The sequence below is a fragment of the Protobothrops mucrosquamatus genome, unplaced genomic scaffold, assembly GCF_001527695.2.
Source record: "Protobothrops mucrosquamatus isolate PMUCROS unplaced genomic scaffold, P.Mucros_1.0 scaffold2097, whole genome shotgun sequence".
Lineage (NCBI taxonomy): Eukaryota > Metazoa > Chordata > Lepidosauria > Squamata > Viperidae > Protobothrops > Protobothrops mucrosquamatus.
Window position 1 is genome coordinate 128,727 of NW_015388199.1, and position 18,752 is coordinate 147,478.

General features: G+C 36.1%; 1 protein-coding gene across 1 annotated transcript in view; it reads right to left on the reverse strand.

The window, feature by feature from the left end:
• Window positions 1-6,099: 6,099 nt before the first annotated feature.
• Window positions 6,100-18,752, reverse strand: part of DYNC1H1 (dynein cytoplasmic 1 heavy chain 1) — a gene marked incomplete at its 5' end in the record, with an annotated part of 43,287 nt that continues 30,634 nt past the window's right edge. The window contains 15 exons of the mRNA XM_015824049.1: window positions 6,100-6,801; window positions 6,909-7,036; window positions 9,041-9,209; window positions 10,090-10,232; window positions 11,318-11,471; window positions 12,944-13,155; window positions 13,534-13,637; window positions 13,747-13,964; window positions 14,456-14,626; window positions 15,131-15,244; window positions 15,984-16,107; window positions 16,215-16,275; window positions 16,358-16,469; window positions 16,861-17,021; window positions 18,419-18,494. Of these exons, the coding sequence (XP_015679535.1) occupies window positions 6,673-6,801; window positions 6,909-7,036; window positions 9,041-9,209; window positions 10,090-10,232; window positions 11,318-11,471; window positions 12,944-13,155; window positions 13,534-13,637; window positions 13,747-13,964; window positions 14,456-14,626; window positions 15,131-15,244; window positions 15,984-16,107; window positions 16,215-16,275; window positions 16,358-16,469; window positions 16,861-17,021; window positions 18,419-18,494 (2,076 nt within the window). The remainder of the gene's footprint in view (window positions 6,802-6,908; window positions 7,037-9,040; window positions 9,210-10,089; window positions 10,233-11,317; window positions 11,472-12,943; window positions 13,156-13,533; window positions 13,638-13,746; window positions 13,965-14,455; window positions 14,627-15,130; window positions 15,245-15,983; window positions 16,108-16,214; window positions 16,276-16,357; window positions 16,470-16,860; window positions 17,022-18,418; window positions 18,495-18,752) is intronic.

Sequence of the window (18,752 nt, forward strand, 5' to 3'; positions counted from 1 at the left end):
CTGTTCCTCTCCCTCCTCCCAAAATTTGGGGACTGCTGGTTTCAGCCTGCTTAGACTAGGGCAGGGGTAGGAAACCTCGGCTCTTTTATGACTCATGGACTTCAACTCCCAGAATTCCTGAGCCAGCTGGCTCAGGAATTCTGGGAGTTGAAGTCCATGAGTCATAAAAGAGCCGAGGTTGCCTACCCCTGGACTAGGGCCAGGCAATGCCGAGGCCTCCAGCCCAGGAAGGCTGGATTAGGTGGGACCATGAGTTTTACATATGGCTATTTTTTTTCTTGTAATGTTTTAAAGGAGTTTAATCTTGGTCTAAAGATGGTTTTTTATGGGCTGATAATGAGATACAAGAAATACACAGCTGTTCTAATGTTAAGGCTGCAAAATCCATCATATGTTTATTATGTAGGAGACAGTCAATTCTTTTGAAACAGTATTTCTTTTGTTTGTTCTTCAAAAAATATGCTTGGGGCTAATTTAGGCTAATTTAATATCTAGCTACCACATTGGTTATAATAGTTGTATGTTGTTGCTCTTTGTAATTGTTTTTAATGTTGTGTACTTTTTTACATGATAGGCAATACATGAATATTTTAAGACAGACAAAAATATGAGCCACACTTTGTCTAGTAGATGAAGTTACGCTTGTGTATCTTATGCTTTATGGATGAGTAGATTGTTGTTTCAGGCTTTAAATAGTGGCCAGTAAGTACATCTGTATAATACGTATGTACAGTATATGCTATATACATACATATCTGTATGTAGACATGGGCTGCAGATATCCAGATCATCAGTAGATGGCAGCAGAGCAAATTCTTATTTCATAGCTTGGTTGCTCATCAGTTATAACTGGGAGTACAGAATAATAAGAGGAAAACATTAACCATTAGATCAAGGAGCTTAGTTTTCTAACCATTTTTTTGTATTCTTTTTCAATAGTGTCATGTGATTTAGTGAATGCAGAGAAAAAATCTGCTGATATAGAACGACTAGCTTACAGATACACGGTAATGTCATTTTAAAATGCTGGGTTTCAAAAACCCAGTTAAGAATTGATTTATCTCACCTGGATTATTCTTGGCTTTAAGTGAATTGGTAAAATGTCTACAGATCCACAAACCTGAGGCTTGCATGAAGTAGCTGTCATGGGACCATCTGCAAATGGAGAGGAGGGCAGGTGAAACCAGCCCTCTCAGGTATTTGTGCAGTATCAAGCTCTAATGCTACTTTTATAACATGCTGATGTTGCTCTGCCTCCAAGAATCAATAAAGTCTTAACCTTCAACGGCCAACTCAATGGCCTTCCTGGCTTATCAGTAGAATGATCTACAGAAAGTAAAGCTGAACCTAGTCAGTACACGGATGACAGACCTCTATGAACTCCAAAAAATGAGGGGAAAATCCACTTTATTCTTATGGTCGGGGAGACTATCTGGACATGTCCACAAAGTCCTTAAGTATTAAGCTTGACTTGAATATCCTTAAAATATCCCTCCTAAAAGCTTAAGTTGAGCAACATGATACATGTTTGACTTTTCACTTTTTCTTTAGATGTGAATGGTGGATCATTTATTTTTTGAATAAATAAACGTGGATGTCCTCTCATCATTCTGTGAATCTAACTAGGGTAGTTTGTAGGTGATGGTTTGATGTACCATATGACATCCCCCCCCTTGTGTGTTTTTTGGTTCAGTGAACAAGGTTTAAGCAAATTTTAATGTGTTTTGGGATCTCAGCAATGATTGAATGGCAGCAGATAGGAATTTCCAAATGGAACTTTCTTACCTATTGTTTAAATCTAGTTAAAATGATTATGTTAGGAGGTTGAATTGGGAACTTTAGAAATACCGTTATCACCTTTTGTAGTAAGAACTATGATTAGGAAATGAGATTCATGATTTTAAAGTAAATAAAATTTCCCATTTCCTTTTGCCTCTCGTTTTCACAGCAAAAGTGTTCTGTTGACTCCAGCACTGAATCTGAATCTGAATCTGATACTAATATAGAGGTAAGATGCCCAGTTGATAGAACGAATGGGCTGCCATATACCACCCTGTGGGACTGAAAGGCTATATACCTCCCATTCTGATTCCACCTAGTAATCATATTTTATTACATAACATCTCTGCAGTATGAAGATCAATGGGTGAAAAGTGTTTCCACCAATATGCTTCTTTTTAAAAAAAAAATCAAGCTTAAAATCAACCATGGCTTTTCACACAGAATTGATTCAGTCCTTATTTATTTCATTTACATTATTATTTCCAGGCACTTATTGTACGAGTGTAAAAGCTGTGCAAACTCTGCTTTCACATAGTCTGATTATCTGGAGGAATGGGGTTAATTAAATGGCAATAATCTTGTGACACCCCTCCCACCCCTTTGCAAATTTGGCTAATGAACTAAAGCAGATGTTTGCAAGAAATTTAGAGGCAATAGTTCAATATGGTTGTTTTATTATAGTGTAGAATAAATTGAAATTATTAATATATTTTAAAATATAGGACATTAATTATAAACTTAGCAATTTGTAGAATTTACCATTTGTTCCATACCCCTTTTCTCTCCCAAAGAAGGCATTCTTCATACCAGGAATGTCCATTGGGTGTGGCTAAATAGTCGATGCCAGTGCCAACAGTGCAAAAAATGTTTCTCCTGGTTTTTTTTTATGTGTAATGTATGAAGGACCAAGGTAGTATATTTTATAGAAAAACGGAATGAACAACTGGTAATGAAAACTCCTTTGTACAAGAGCAGGTTTCTATCCACTTTCACATGGTAGTAGTGTTGAGTATGTGAAGAGAACCATAGAAGCTGAATGAAGCACTGAAAAATTGTGCGAAAGACCAAGTGGGGACTGAATGAATGCCGATGGATTACAAAATGAATAATCAATATTCAAGGTGTGGTTGGAGAGAGAATAAATGAATTTAAATTGCAAAACAAAATGTGGAAGAAGAGTGAATAGATTGAGAGGAAGAGAAAAAGAAAGTCTTGGTTAAATGGAGTTACTGAGATCCTGAAAGAGGAGGAAGTTTAAAGAACAAAAGGCAGTGTTATGAAATGGTGTGTGTTTCTGGGGGAAGCAAAATGAGGGAGTGAGTGTAAATTAGTTTTAGCTTTCTTTCCCCCCCTTTCTGCTGTTTTTTTCTTTTGCTTACTGTTTCTCGCTCTTTTCTTGCCATGTACATAACTTTGCTTATGCCCAAACAGAAAAGGGGTATGTATGAATTTCTTTACCTGTGACTAATCAGAGGACTGGATCAGCTGAGCTTAGAGTAACAAAACTTATCAGGGACACTTGTAGGATATGGTGAAAATAGAGATGGCTACATTTGAGGGACAAGAAAACAACAGAACAACAGAATAATAGAATAAAACAGAATTGGAAGGGACCTTGGAGGTCTTCTAGTCCAACCTCCTGCTCATGCAGGAGACCCTATACCATTGCAGGCAAATTGTTTTCCAATCTCTTTTGGAATTGTGTATACACCCAGGAGTTATCATTGTTTCTTAGATGGAATTTTTCGAGTTGTAGTTCCAATCTGCCTGAACAGATGAGGTTGCACCACTCTCATATCAAACATCTAACACACATAAAGGAATGGTTATTTTTTTGGTATATTTTTCTTTTAATTGTAAGCTACCCAAAATCATTGGGAGTTTGATAGCTTACAAATGTTTATATAAACAAGTGTTGGCCAGTTGGCCCACCTGCTGAATTACAATTTTTTGGAGTTCAAAGCCTCTAGCATTTAGTACATTCCATTGATGCAGTTACTTCACAGGAAATTAAAATGCAATAAACGATTAATACACAATCTGATTCATAATCTGTTTCTTTGCTTTTAATAATGTACTTGTAGCAAGCCTGTCATTCTGATACTCAATTGGGAGTAAAACATCACTATGACTTTTAATGCCTTTGAACAGGGGGGTTCACTACAAACTAATTTAACCAGTACTGTATTTGAGAAAAAGATTTTCTGAGGCATGACTGCATGCCTGATTTTTTGAATTACATTTTTATCACTGCAAACTGCCCACAATACTGCAGGGATAATAATACAATCTTAGGAAAGCGTGAGAGAAAATGAAACATGCTAAGACACTTTGGTGGTAAGAGAACATGCTTTGCTATTTCACCTGATCCCGCATGGCGCTTCATATGAGACCAGAGACTTGTCTAAGATAACATATTGTGCAGGTATGAGGCACTTTTTATTCTGTTTTCAGGAAGTAATTTTGGAACCATGTTTAATCATGGCTTACTAGAATGGCTTAGTATGTCTTGCAATCACTATTTGAACTTCGCATAAAAGTAGCCTTTTTCATTTGGTGATAAAGGAGGAAAGGGTTTCTTGGGTCTTGCTTTTCATACCATTGGGATCTGGGTTATATGTTTGTATCTTGCATGTAGAACTTAAAAATATTCCTGCTATAAACGGAAAAAATTCAATACCATTTGTTGCTTTAGTTTGTGGACCCTTATGATGGAGACGACGAAGCTCTCTCAAGCAACTCAGACTGTGATTTGGATTTCGATGTCTCAGCAGTGTTTTTTCTTAGTGATCCCATCAGAAAGATACAGGCAAGAAAAGACCATCCTCCAGAAAAACAGGTGATCCTTTCCTCATCACCACCCAAAATAATTATCTCAAATAAAGCATCTGAACCGCTTCAGACTACAGAATCAGAACCACCTTGGTTTGCAACACCAAATTCTGAAATGTCAACTTCTGATGATACATTGCAGCCCATGTTGATTGACTGTGACTACAAATTATGTGAAGATCAAAATACCAACAAAAGGCAACGGCGACTTGCTCTAGAATCTGGAGAAAAATTAAGAAAGAGGTTGCGGGTGATTTGATATGTCAATGATTCCATTAGTGTAAGTGAATGTGAATTTGTCTAGGGATGAACATGTCCACTATGAAGGGCCCACTGGTGGCACAAATAAATAAGGTAGAAACTGAAATGTTCAAGTATTTTTTATTTATTAGAATTGCGTGTAACCCGTCTCTTGTTTTTTAATCTTGAAGTAATTCACTCTTTCGAAAGAATGCCTTCCAATCAGGTCAATATAAGAAATATTTCTGTCTTTTATCTCATTCATATTTGGAGGCTGAGAAAGAGGGACCTTTACATTACTGTGAATCACGGGGGACCTGACCCTTTGTGTGCTCTTCCTTCTTGAAGCAAATCAAACATATGCAGATTACTGTGAGTAAAGAAGGTGTTTGACAAAGCAGAGATACTCTAAATTCATCTCTCAGTCACAGAAGTCATAGGTAAGAGATGAAAGATGGTTGAACAAAAAGGTTGGCTGGCTACACCAAGTTCAACAGGCATTAAAAAGTTGTAAATTGCAGCTAACTAATCTTCCATTAAATATAAGAAAAAAACATTTAATACAGTAATAGTCTGCCAATGGAGGATTTGAGTTCTCCATCTCTGGAGGGTTTTAGAAACAGGCTGACCAGACACCTGGCCAGGTAGTGTTTCTATGCAAAGTGCTCTAAATACTAGGAGTCCCTGCGGATTTTACTCCACTAGTTGCTGACTATAAAGGGCGGTACTCTTCTTCGTTTCAAGGCCATTGAGCCAATGCTGTGCAAAGACATTTCTATGGTCATGTGGCCAGCATGATGCCACAAAGTGCTATTACCTTCACATCAAAGTGGTACCTATTTATCTACTAACATTTGCATGCTTTTGAACTGCTAGGTTGGCAGGCGCTGGGGCAAGAATGGGGGCTCACCCAGCCACATGGCGCTTGGGTCTTGAACTTGGGCTGCTGGCTGGTCAGCCCAGGGTCTTAACCGCTGAGCCACCGCACTGTTCCCCAAATACTACACCACTGCTTATTTGGTCTTGCTGCTTAAGCTAGGTATGAAAAATCAGAGAAAGCAGCAGCTATCTTAAAGTTGATATACATTCTTTGTATGGCATCTATAATGAGTGGGATCCACGTAAAGAACAGAATGGATATGTGATCATAAGAGAAAAGCAAATAGTAGGCAAGAAATGGATTGAAAGAGGATAGAAAAGAAACTCCTTGCAATGTAATGGATAATACATAAATCCATTAAGCCGTTTTTATTCAAAAGCAGCTTTTATTATAAGCAATTTGTTTCCAAGTACCCCCAGAATCAAGTACAACTTGAATAATGTAACCTGTAACATAATGCTGGCTTTTATTGGAAGAGAAAAATCAAGATTAGATGGACCAATGGAGAAAGTTAAGTTCTAAATCCTACATTTGCCCTATTACTCCTAGCTTTTGCTACACATTACATGGATATAAAACTCCCACTGGGGGAGTATCAGCAACAAACAGCAACGGGTGAATGACTAGCTTAAATTAATGAAGTTTAATACATAGAATCTAAAAGATGTGCAGGATTTTTTCTTTCTGAAGCTCAATCTGGGTGTAGGCAAGAAACAGAACCGAGAAAAAGGTTCCGTTATGTGATTTCTTCCTTCCCGGATAGTATATGAAATCAACCCAGGTTTGAATGCGTTCTTGCACTAATACGTTACAGAATGTCATTAATTACTATTATCTTAGCTCTTCATTTACAATAGATCTGTTCAAAAAAGTATAAACTAGAAATTATGTTGTAAAGTTGCATTTAATTATTAATTCAACATTAATATAGGACCATTTTACTCAGTGCACAGGACAGCTACACCACGCTCATAGAAGCTACGAGGATCTTCCTTGGTAGCAATTTCAAAGTCAACAGTGAAGATCAGATCAGCCCGAGTAAAGTTCAAATAAACGGGCAGGGTCACCTGTAAAAATAAGTTCAGAAGTTGGTTAGGAGGATGGAAATACACACGGAGATTAAAAACAGCACGCCTAGCTGAAAAGCGTTGAGTGAAAAGGCCCCTTTTCTTACCACATTAGACTTTTTATCAGCATTTGTCTGTTTAATCCAGCGAAGTTGAGTTATGGGCAGTACGGTTGAAATAGCATTGGAAAGTGACAGCTTGTTGTTATTACAAGTGGCTCCTTGAAGCTTCAGTCCTACAAAGGAAGTAGGAGAATGCTATTTGAAAGAGCACTGAAGTACATTAAAACTCTGCAATGTTCAAATTCACCATTTCATCTATGAGAGTGTGTGGTTACTGTATAGGTTACATATTCGTTTCAACGAACAGTAGGAATTAACCCATCAAAGAATGACATTAGAAGCATTTCATCAGAATATTTTATGACAGCAATTTTCAGTTCAGTTTCACCAAGTCCAGTTTAAAGTGGCTGAAATGTATTGACTGAAAAGAGCATGCAATGGCTTTAATATATCTATTTGGTTCCTTCAAGGAGTTTAATGCACATTGTTCATTCATTATATTCACATTTTATATTAACAATCATCTTGTAAGATACTTTACACCAAAGAGATGGTGACTTGCCCACAGACACCCAGTTGAGTTTCACCGTTAATTTGATTCTCCATCATTCTCAGTCTGGTACTCTGACTACAGGTAGGCTCGACTTACAACCGTTCATTTAGTGACCGTTCAAAGTTACAGCGGCACTAAAAAAAATGACTTACGGCTGTTTTCACACTTACAACCCTGGCAGCATCCCCATGGCCATGTGATTAAAATTTGGATGCTCGGCAATGTGGTTCATACTTATGACGGCTGCAGTGTCCTGGGGTCATGTGATCCCTTTTGGTGACCTTCTGACAAGCAAAGTCAATGGGGGAAACAAGATTCACTTAACAACCATGTTACTAACTTAACAACTTCAGCGATTCACTTAACAACTGTGGCAAGAAAGGTTGTAAAATGGAGCAAAATTCATTTAACAAATGTTTCACTTAACAACGGAAATTCTGTGCTCAATTGTGGCCATAAGTGGAGGACAACCTGCACTAGGATACAGATCAGGGGTAGGCAACCTTGGCTCTTTTATGACTCGTGGACCTCAACTCTCAGAATTCCTGAGCCAGCATGGCTGGCTCAGGAATTCTGGGAGTTGAAGTCCACGAGTCATAAAAGAGCCAGGGTTGCCTACCTCTGATATAGATTCTCAAATTCTCAGCTTGTAATTCTGTCACATTTTTAAGTGCATAAGGGCCCTCTGCCAGAATATCCCTATGGTGGCTGATCTTTTTTCTTTTTCTTTTTTAAAAAAATATTACTGTAATAGTGAAATATAAACAAAAAGAAAGAAAACAGGAAGAGAACAAAATAACGGCTACCGAATATATATTAAGAGCATTATGAAGACTTTCTGGCAGGACAGGCCCTTCTCTTTCATATGTATCTCCAACTGATGGCCAAGGCTGTACTTTGCATAAAATGATAAAGATCTTCGCTGTTTAAGTCCTAGAAACCATATTCCAAATGTCTAATTTTTGTCTTGTTGTGCAATGTGTTCTATATGAGGGAGCCATTCCAATTTAAATTTGGCTATTGTGGGTATAATCAGTTTAGCCACGGCAGCATATTCTCCAAGTTACAGATTAAATATCCTCTGCAATGTTTCTCTTTTCCAGTATTGTGCCAAGTTTCTTCTTGAAGCTGTCAATATATATTTTAGTAAATTGTAATATTTTAAAATTTTGCTTTCCGAAATTATACCTAATAATTTGATGTAATTTGGTAGTTAGCAATTAATTTTTCTTTATTTATTTGGATCCCATCTTTATTACTTTTACAAATAACTTAACACACCTTCTTCCTCCGTTTGTACCCCAAAACAACTCTGTAACTAGTATGGGCCAGAGTGACTGGCCCAAAGTCACCCAGCTGGCTTTCGTGGCTAAGGCGGGACTAGAACTCACAGGCTCCTCCTTTTAGCCTGGTGCCTTAGTTTAGAAGCTTCCTGAGCAAGTGATCCAAAGAGAAAATGATTTCTTAGCAGCCATTTAAGAATGAGGCAGTTTTCCTCTTTCAATATTCCTTGAAATCAGTCTCCAACATAAGGCACATACAGCTTAACGCGAGAAAATTAACAAGTTTGCTTTCTCCTAACTGAAGAAACAAACAAATGAGCAAAAAGCCGGGGGCAACTAACCAGTTACTCCAAAACTGCAAGCATCCAATACTGCATTCTGAGTGGTGGTAACATTGACTTCCAGGCAGAGTTCTTCCAGGGACCAGCTGTTAGCTTGAGCTACATATTGCCTTGTAGCGGTAATGTAGGCCTCGGGTACAAACAGGCCTCCCAGGCAGACATGGATGTTCTATGGAACAAACGTGTAACTAAGTTAAGGTGATGGATGTCGCATGAAATCAATACTGACAGACAATTTTACTGAGAATCTGAAATTTTCTCACATTTTTATACACCCCAATTTCCTTCTTTGGTTTAATTTTTCTAGAGCACTTGCTGAATTTTATTATCCCCTTCATAGGAATCCTAGGCCAGAATCAAGATTTACTGGGATTTTTTTAATGTTCCATTAACTAACTAGTTAGTTAGCCTTCTCTGCCATTGCCTCCTCATCCTATGGAACATCTTCCCCCAGAGGTGAAGTGCCAACTCAAAGAGAAGCATGCAATCCTGGGGGTGCTTAGTGCCCTGAAGACACTCCTGCCACCTTTAAATTCTTAACTTATCTCTTTTCTTAGCTCCCAGGCTACTGAATTTGGTATGTATTGTAAGGTTACATAGTTTTTATACTTTCATCTATAAACCACTCAGAGTTACTTAGTGAGATGAGTGATATCTAAATTTGATAATATAAACGTTTTAAGTTTAAGCAACACAATTTGTAAAAACATAGTGTTTTGACAATGTAATCAGAACTGTTTTAAGATTGAAATAAGTAAAGTGGTTTTGGGTGCATTTTGCTTAAGTTCGATTGCTTGCCCTGTTCCTCCAGGATACATGCATTTCAATATCTGAAGCCAGAATCGGGAGATCGGTTGTCATAGTCTTTTACAGTAGCACATTTTAAAGGCTTCTTAAATTTTTATTTTCTCTCTTTCATTCAAGCTTTCTACCAAGGACTAAATGTACCCATTCCAATAGTAAAACTACATCCAAATGGAAATGTTACTTCTTTGTAGCATTTTGGGATGAACACTACTGCACTTAACAGAAAATCAATTCTAATCTACCTTTAGTTCCTTTGCACCACCTGAAGCCGCGGCCTGGGAGATATTCTGCAGCTGTTTAATTCGTTCACTGAAATCAGACACCCATTGTATGACTGTCATGCCAGCAGGCACTGTATAGTGAGACCAGCTATGAGGCAATATACCTAAAAGAAAATATATAGTGTGGGTTCTAACTTTTTGTAAACAGAAAGGCCAGAATTTCAAATTCAGAGGCAACCACCCTACAACTTGTATTTAAGCTCCAGTAAAAAGGACACACACATTGAAAATATGAAATATTTGATGGCCTGGTGTGAGTTATTGTTACATTTACATCCTTCTTTAAGGATAGGAATAGGAAACTTTTTTTCCTTTTCAAATCTCAGAATACAGCTCCTCTTTCAACTTAACTTTAAAACTATAGTTTGATCCAACTGAAACTCTAGTAAGTACTGATATTGTTTGTAGGGGGAATTGTTAATGGTGCAGGAAATACTGAATTACAGAAATAATTTTGACCAAAGAGGAGATCACTTTATGGGATAATCCTGCTGTAAAAACATTTGCTAAAAATCAGAACAATGGACTCAATGCCATTGCTGTTTTTAAAATGTCACAATCATTAGACATCTTAGAATAATTAACATTATGAGTTTGTGGAATGTGGTATTATTTACATAACCTTTGAATAATGAACACTTGTAAAATCAAAGTTGTTTTCAAAATGTGAAACTAATTTCTTTGAAGGAAGGTGGTTACAAATGTTACGCTGTAAGCAATTATCTGCTTGGACTTGTTCTATTATTGCCGCATTTTTGGCTGAAAGTCATTGGATTATTAGCATATTGAGAATGCATACATTCTCAACTATATCCCTGTATTTGGAAGCTAACAAAAATTGGGCTAATGGCTAAAAACCATTACTATGCAAGATGGAAAGGATGAATATACACTGTCTTGCCACCATGTTATTTGTAAAGATGTAATAAAATGAAATGTTGATAAAGGAGTAAGGAAGATTTTTGAACAATTTGGTACCCTTTGTTGGAGTTGTATGTATAATTGTAAGGCATTTTTTCCCTTAAATGTTATATCATATATAAAAATCATCTTGTTGATTAGTTTCATAACTTAAGAAAACCCCCAAGAATTGGGTTAATTTACTCCTCAGTGCAAAACAAGCTTTAATAGACCTTTCATAACTAGCAGGACTTTAATTTTTTAATGTAATAAATTTGGAAAAGCCTACCTTTTACCAATTCATTAATAAGCATCCTAAGATAGTTGGTCTGTTTCTTCTTTCCTTCACACACGTGAACTACATCTGCAAGATCTTGGCGAACATCCTGAAGGAGTTTTGCTCCCATTTTCACTTCTCTTTCAAAGAATCTGAATAATGGATCCTTGGTTTCAGGAAGAAAAATAAGATTTTTATAATTTTTATAAATATCTTATAATATTATCTTATTCTACGGCAGCAAAGGGAGTTAGAAGTCAATACATTTTCTTTCTTTTTTCCCCTTTGCCCCACATTTTTATTTTCCCCTTTTCCTCTCTTATTTTCCTACTATTTTCTTTTGTATTTTATATTATAAACGGATAAATAAAAACAAGCAATTTTTGTTATACATTTTATATTTTAAAATAATATCTGTATCTGATTATATGACAGTTTTTGTAAACCAGTGTCTATAAGTGTGATGTATAAGATACTTTTTTGGTCGTTTTTAAGCATTTTTATTTTCATGGACTGTGGTTTAATTTTTTTATTGTTCTTACTACAATATCATTCATATTTTAATAAAGAATATTCTCAAAGTGAATATATAGATAAAAACAGAAATGGGTTTAATGGAAAAAGACTTGGAAAAAAAATTGTAAGTTCGATCTATATATATGTTGATGGCAGCAAGATTACGCAAAAAAAATGGAAGGACACTTTGATTCCTACAATGGAGGAATGGTTGCAAAAGTTGATGGAATTAGAGAGATGGCCAAATTGACTGCTTTGATCAAAGAAAAATACAATTACTTTTGTTTCTACTTGGAAACCGCTTCTGAACTTTGTGCTTGAGGTGAAAAAAAATGAAGCTTTGATTTTGAGTTTTATCGATTAATAGATTTGTTGTTATAGAAATGGCTAGTTTATATTATTATGTAAAAGTAAAAAGTTGAGGTTTGATGCTATTATCTTATTCTACCGCAGCGAAGGGAGTTAGAAGTCAATACCTTTTCTTTCTTTTTTTCCCCTTTGCCCTACACTTTTATTTTCCCTTTTTCCTCCCTTATTTTCCTACTATTTTCTTTTCTATTTTATATTATAAACTAATAAATAAAAATACTTCCTATTTTTTAATTGTTGTGTAGTTTAGATTTTTTTCTTTTAACCTAATTTGAAAAGATGATTTTATATTATTGTGAGAAGCCTGACAAATGTAAGGAGATGTAACTGTTTCTTAAATGTAAGACTGTTTTGGAGGATAATTTTAACAGTTCCATTTTTTTTAAAAACGTGGCACTATTATCTCTGACTCCTCTGCTTTCTTGTAGTGTAGAAAAGGGTATCTGTAAATAAATAACTCCTTGTATTTGCTTAAATAGGTGGGAATGTGCAAATTAGAGTTAAAGCCTTCCTGTATGGAGAATCGCCCTGCGTGTTCTGTATGTTGCTTCTGGTTCTTTTGGAGTACAGATTTGCAAAAAAAAAAAAAAAAATTGTTCTGAAAGGCTCAAGTTTGAAATAGTCCACTTCATGCTCAAAAAAGCCATTTTGTCTTCCAAATGTGATGCCTTATGAAGTTCTATTCTCAAAATGAAACTTTTGTACAATCCTCCAAAGAATAATATTGCAATAAAATAAATAATGGGCTCTTACCTTAATGTTGTCCACAGTTCGTTTTAGATGATTCAGAGTTTGTGGGATGAGATGGAGCCAGTTGGAAGCCGTAGTGTGTAGCGTTCGCATCCAGGAAGGGCGACCATCTGATGTAGAATCTGTTCGTGCTTTTTTCTCTGTCTCTGCATAGGCTAAATCATCTTCATCCTCCAACATCTGCATTTTCAGCATTTTACTGATCATATCAATGCCTGAGAGGAAGAAGACAAAGTGCTATGGCCATGCATTTTGCTTTAATTAATGCATAATTCAGTTTTTGCAAAACTCTTCAGTTGTTTTATCGTATACTGTTTGTATTTGGCCATGCATTTTTTAATGAGATTTGCAGAGTTACACTTAATAGGTTGAGTATGCTATATCTTGGTTTTCAGAATTCATTCCCTGTTTGACTACCCATTTTATGTCTAAATTTTCAGCATACATACCTCACTGATGAGGCTTACAAAACACCACTATAAGTGATTGTTTAAAAAATACCAGGATGCTTCTTATTCAGTTATTCCAATATGCAGAAAATTGTTTTATACATGAAAGCCTTATCACTTATAAAGACGAAGCAAGATGTTTACCTTGTGTGGTGAGAAGAACTTTCTCAGCATTATTTGGTAATCCAAGCCAGGAGGGAGTTTGCGTATCTGGCAGCAATTCAACCCACTGTACAAATTCTTCACGTCTGTCAAATCAACAATTCCAGATAGTGACCAAGACATTCATAACTACACGGAATACATGAGATAACTCAGTTTAACTCATGCTTAGTTTTAGAAAGAAAATGTTAATACCGGATTCCATCTGGCATCTGAATATCTTTATGCCCATCAACTTTGGAAGTCAATTTGAATTCACTGTCAAAGCTTAGTGTGGTGAAGAGTCGCTCCAGGAAAGTATTCAATAACCGTTGGTCAAATTCGTTATCAATGCGGCCGCCATAAATTGACTGAGCCATCAGTGTCTTCAGGGCAGACCATGGAATCTTGTCAGGCGAGATGTTCTGACGACCCTGACATTGGAGACATTTTTGTGAATAAAAGGAACAGCTAACGCATGATAAAGCCTACATGGGCAATGTTATTAACAAGAACTAGTTTAATAAAATAGTGCTGACCCTTGACTAGGAGATTTTGTCTCCTGAAATAAGGGATGCTCAGCATCTGGAGTACATAGCTTGGTTACAGTAATTAAGTGTTTTTACTGGTTTGCTGTTATTTTGCTTGATCCTTAAGTATCTTACTGCCAAATGGGTGGCCTATATATGAATTATGTAAGCAAAAGCCCTTGGCTATCCGTTTCAATCAAATCCAATGGATATGGGTGATGTTAAGTCCAATATAGGAATGATATATACTTCCTTCTGATGCTTGAACAAAAGATAAGATATAATCAAAACTGTTCATGTCATTTGACTATCTTACAATTATTAGATTTGTCCTTTTTTAAGAAGTAAAATTTTTGCAATCATTTTACAAAGGAATAAAATGGGAATTCACTTACCTTTGCTGTATCATCAAGCCATGTATCTACAGTATCACATGCAGATCTTAAATCAGATTCTCCAAATTCGTATTTTTTTGACCATCCAAGAGGAGCATATCGCAGACGTTCTTGAATAATAGCATGGAACCATGCAAGAAGGAAATAGAGACGTGCACGCTCGTTTGGTGACTAGAGAGGAGAAAAACCAATGTGTTATTATTTGGGGTTCAATGGAAAAAAAGAGCAATCTATTTAATAGAATACAGTAAGACTTTGCTTGAGATTGAGTATATCTTCTAATTCTGCATCATTTATTTCAGATGAAAAAATCAATCCTTTTCCTTATTTGCTGTATTTTATTTTAAGGTACTTGATGTATAAATCCATTCAGATGAAGAAAGGGCTTTTAGAAGAGGATATAATAAAAAAGTCAAATTATGTGTTTATCTTCTAAACAAATGGTACTTATTTTACTTTTGTTATTTCTCCAAGCTTAAAAGAGTCTGATTTTTACTGATTTAGAATATAAAATGGCTGGGGTATTCTGTATCTATGAACCAAATGGAAATTGTTGCATGATCCGCAACAGCTACTCTGAGTAAAGTTCAGAGTAAAGCTTCTTAATGGATTAATTCACTAATACTTTTTAGTAAAACCATATTTATTGAAATGTTGAGTAGTTTAAAAACTTACCTTGCACATTCTAGACACAGGAATGCTGCTAAAGGTTCTCAGCATATTGGCCTTTACACCAGGTGGTGGTTCAAATACAAAAATTCTTCCAGCACGTAACAAGTTTACTGGCACCTGAGTACAAAATACATTATCCAAATGTACAGTGAGAAATGTATTAATCAAATTTATACGGTCGTCAATCTCATGGGTAATGATTATGGAGCACTTGCAATAATCTCTTATTTGGGGAAATGCTCTTTGTCCCCAAACTTGTACTGTTAGAGAAACTAAAATGATTCAGCTGTGCTGAACTTTTAATTTATGTTAGCATGGAGTAACTTTTCAATTACAACTAACATAAATAAAAAACACTAGAATAGAATAGAATAGAATAGAATAGAATAGAATAGAATAGAATAGAATACTTTATTGGCCAAGTGTGATTGGACAAACAAGGAATTTGTCTCTGGTGCAAACATTTTCAGTGTACATACAAACAACAAAGTAATATAATCATAAGATCCCAATAGAAGAAGGTAGTAGAAAAGATGAGAAAGATAATAGTAATACAGCCATACTAAATGGGTAAATATCCTTAGACATAAATCTTGATATTACATCAAGATCTAATATGGAATAGACAACAAAAATGTTTGAAGAAGTTAATGCAGTATTCTGGGGTTCGTTCCATATTAAATTCACTTTTGACATTTTTGAGCATACAAAGAAGTACTAATTTCTCTTGTTTAATAGAGAGAAAATGAATTATGCACAACAGGACAGAAACCTCATAGAATGAGGATAAACTTCTTTTTCACAACAGCAGAATTTTGAAAGAAATGTGATGGTTATTTTTTTGTACTCTGCTTACTTTTGGATTAATCTCCATTGTAAGGAACAATCTAAAGCATGCATGGGGCTGAAGGGAATGCAGCTTCTTTTCCAGTTGCATCAGCCATCCAGGTGCCAAGTGGACATTCTTCAACATGACCCACCTGAAATATATATTTAAAAATAAAATCCAAAGAGATTTATGCTTCAGAGGTCTGTATTATACTCCAAAACTGATCCAATGCAAATCCTACCATTAAGAAGAACCCACCTGCCTGACTTCACTGCAGTATTGATTGCTTTATCAGCTTGGTTAAATCCTTCAGCAGAACCTAAAAGGACAACATTACCATATTAGAACTAGGTACCTGTCTTCCACAGCATATGATATGACAAAATATATGAAAATGTTACCAATAGCAATAGAGGTGATCTGTGTATTTTGCTCTGCAGCAAGGTCTTCAACATGTCCACTAGCATCATAGCCAGGTACAGAGCACATCAAAACAGGTGTATTAGGCTTCACCTAAAATCCAGGAGTAGGAGAGAAACAAAAAGGGAAAATCAACTATGTCTGCTTCACAGCCCTCTCTTGCTCCAAAGTTTGCTAAGAAGTTTGCAGTTTTTCTAGCACTGATAAAATTTCATCTCTGAAATGTCAAAAGGGCTACAATTTCAATTGCAGAAAGCTAAAACCATTTTAGGTAGACAGAATGATTTGTACCCTCTGGATCCCAGCTACTTTTTTTATACCTCTCATGTTGTATCATTACAAAAAGCCATTTAACAAATACAAAAATAATCAACATTCAGTGCAACATTTGCTTTAACAGACTTTAAAGCAAAGCATCACCTGTACTTAATCTATGTGTGATTCTGGGGACCAAGGTAGGGGGGGAATTAAAATTTTTACTTGCCTCAGTATCAACAATGTGCGCCAGATCCAAAGGCTGCTCCATAATGGACATAAAATTTTCTCCAAGATTTGTGGAAACAAACTGATGTGCCATTGCCAATAAACGATCAGGGCGGAAAGCTTGGATCAAAAGCAAGCGGTGTAGGGCCTGTCCAATGGGTGCTGAGATTTAGAAAAAGGAAAAATAAAACAAAACATTCATGTTGTGTTTGGATTGTTCCAGACAATTCAAGACTAAGGTTACGGCAATAGCCAACATGTTTCTGTTTCTTTCTCTCCAAGGAAATAAGGATGGGTAAGGAAACAGGAGGTTTAGGAACAAAACTGCTTGCATCTTTAACTCCTCTCCATCTCCCACCACATGAAATTGTGCAATTTGATTTCAGAGTGTTTAGAGAGATCGAGCCCTAGTTTCATAGAGGCCTCCTGATGATACTCCATATAAAACTTAGGTCCAAAAACATGTTTTTCCTGGTGATGTCACTGGAAGGTCTCCTCCAGCTTTTTAGAAAATCATGAAACTACATGACAGCCTTTGATCTTGCAAATATTGTCTAACACTGATCTAATACAACACTTAGGTTTTATAATATTTCGTGTGAAAACTAAAAAAACCCTTTAATTCTAAGAGCATCTCTGTGATAATGGGTTATAAAACAGGACCTTTTCTGTCAATTTTATTTGTTCATTGCTCACATGATTCTTGGGCAAGTGGGATTACATTTTAATTCCTGTGGAGGAAAAAAAGGAAGAGGAGAAAAAACCCTGTGTCAACGAAGGTATGCAACTGTCCCACATACAGATCTGGTGAATTGTCCTTGATGTTATCCATCATCCATTACTCAAGGCTACAGCAATTTCTTTAGGAATGATGTTATGTGTTCTCTAAAAGATGTTGCAGACACTAGCATCAGTTCTGAATCAGTTCTGACCAGCAGGTAATACAAACTTCTGCCTGTCTCCAGAAGGAGGTCAAACACAGCCTGTGAGCCAGCTAATCTTGGCAAAAGGTTTTCTAAGTCCACCAGGCCTTGAGTAATAGATGAATCCAGAACACCAACTCTGCATACCTATTCCTCTAAGGAAGATACTGTTCCATTCAGAGTCAGAGATACACTGATTCCAAAATACATGGGCTAATAATGCACGTTGACTCCATCTTATCAGGATTCACTTTTAAGGGTACTGACATTATAAAGACAATGCACCTGCTTTTCTACTGATAACAGCTTTATTGTAGACTATTAGTAAGTCTGAATGGTCCTGAGTTATATATTTCCAGAAACACTAAACCCCACTAATCCCTTTAGTCACTGTCAATCAAAATCAGGCATTTACAAGGAATTACTTGCTGATATAATACTGATATACCATTTTGAAGGTCTGTTTTTCGGTATTCAAAATCAACCAATTAATTTCACAAACAATTTCTTACAAATTAATTTGATATTATCCTTTTCCTGACATGTTACATTTGTCTTCTTCCTGCAATTTCTTCTGGTGAGTGTTCCACAAATATCTAACGAAGCAAAACTGAGATGGAAGAAATATGAACCTACTTGCAGTTTTGTCTTCTGTCCAAAGATGGGGTACAGTCTGCTCTGGTGAACTGCTATCCAGCCAAATGCAGAATTGCTGTAAGTCAGATTTAGTTAATAATTATTATTTCTGAGCAACACATAAGAATCTGGTATTAATTCTAAGACCAATGCATTTCTTCACATGAAGTCAGATCAAGGATGATCGCATTTCCCTAAGGAATATGTTCTCTGTATGATAAGAACATGTTTTTATACTTAGTAATATACTTTTCTGATTAATATACAGTTCAGTCAGCATAAGCTATCCAACCCTCATATTGGTAATAATGTGTATGAAGTGAAGTTGGAAATA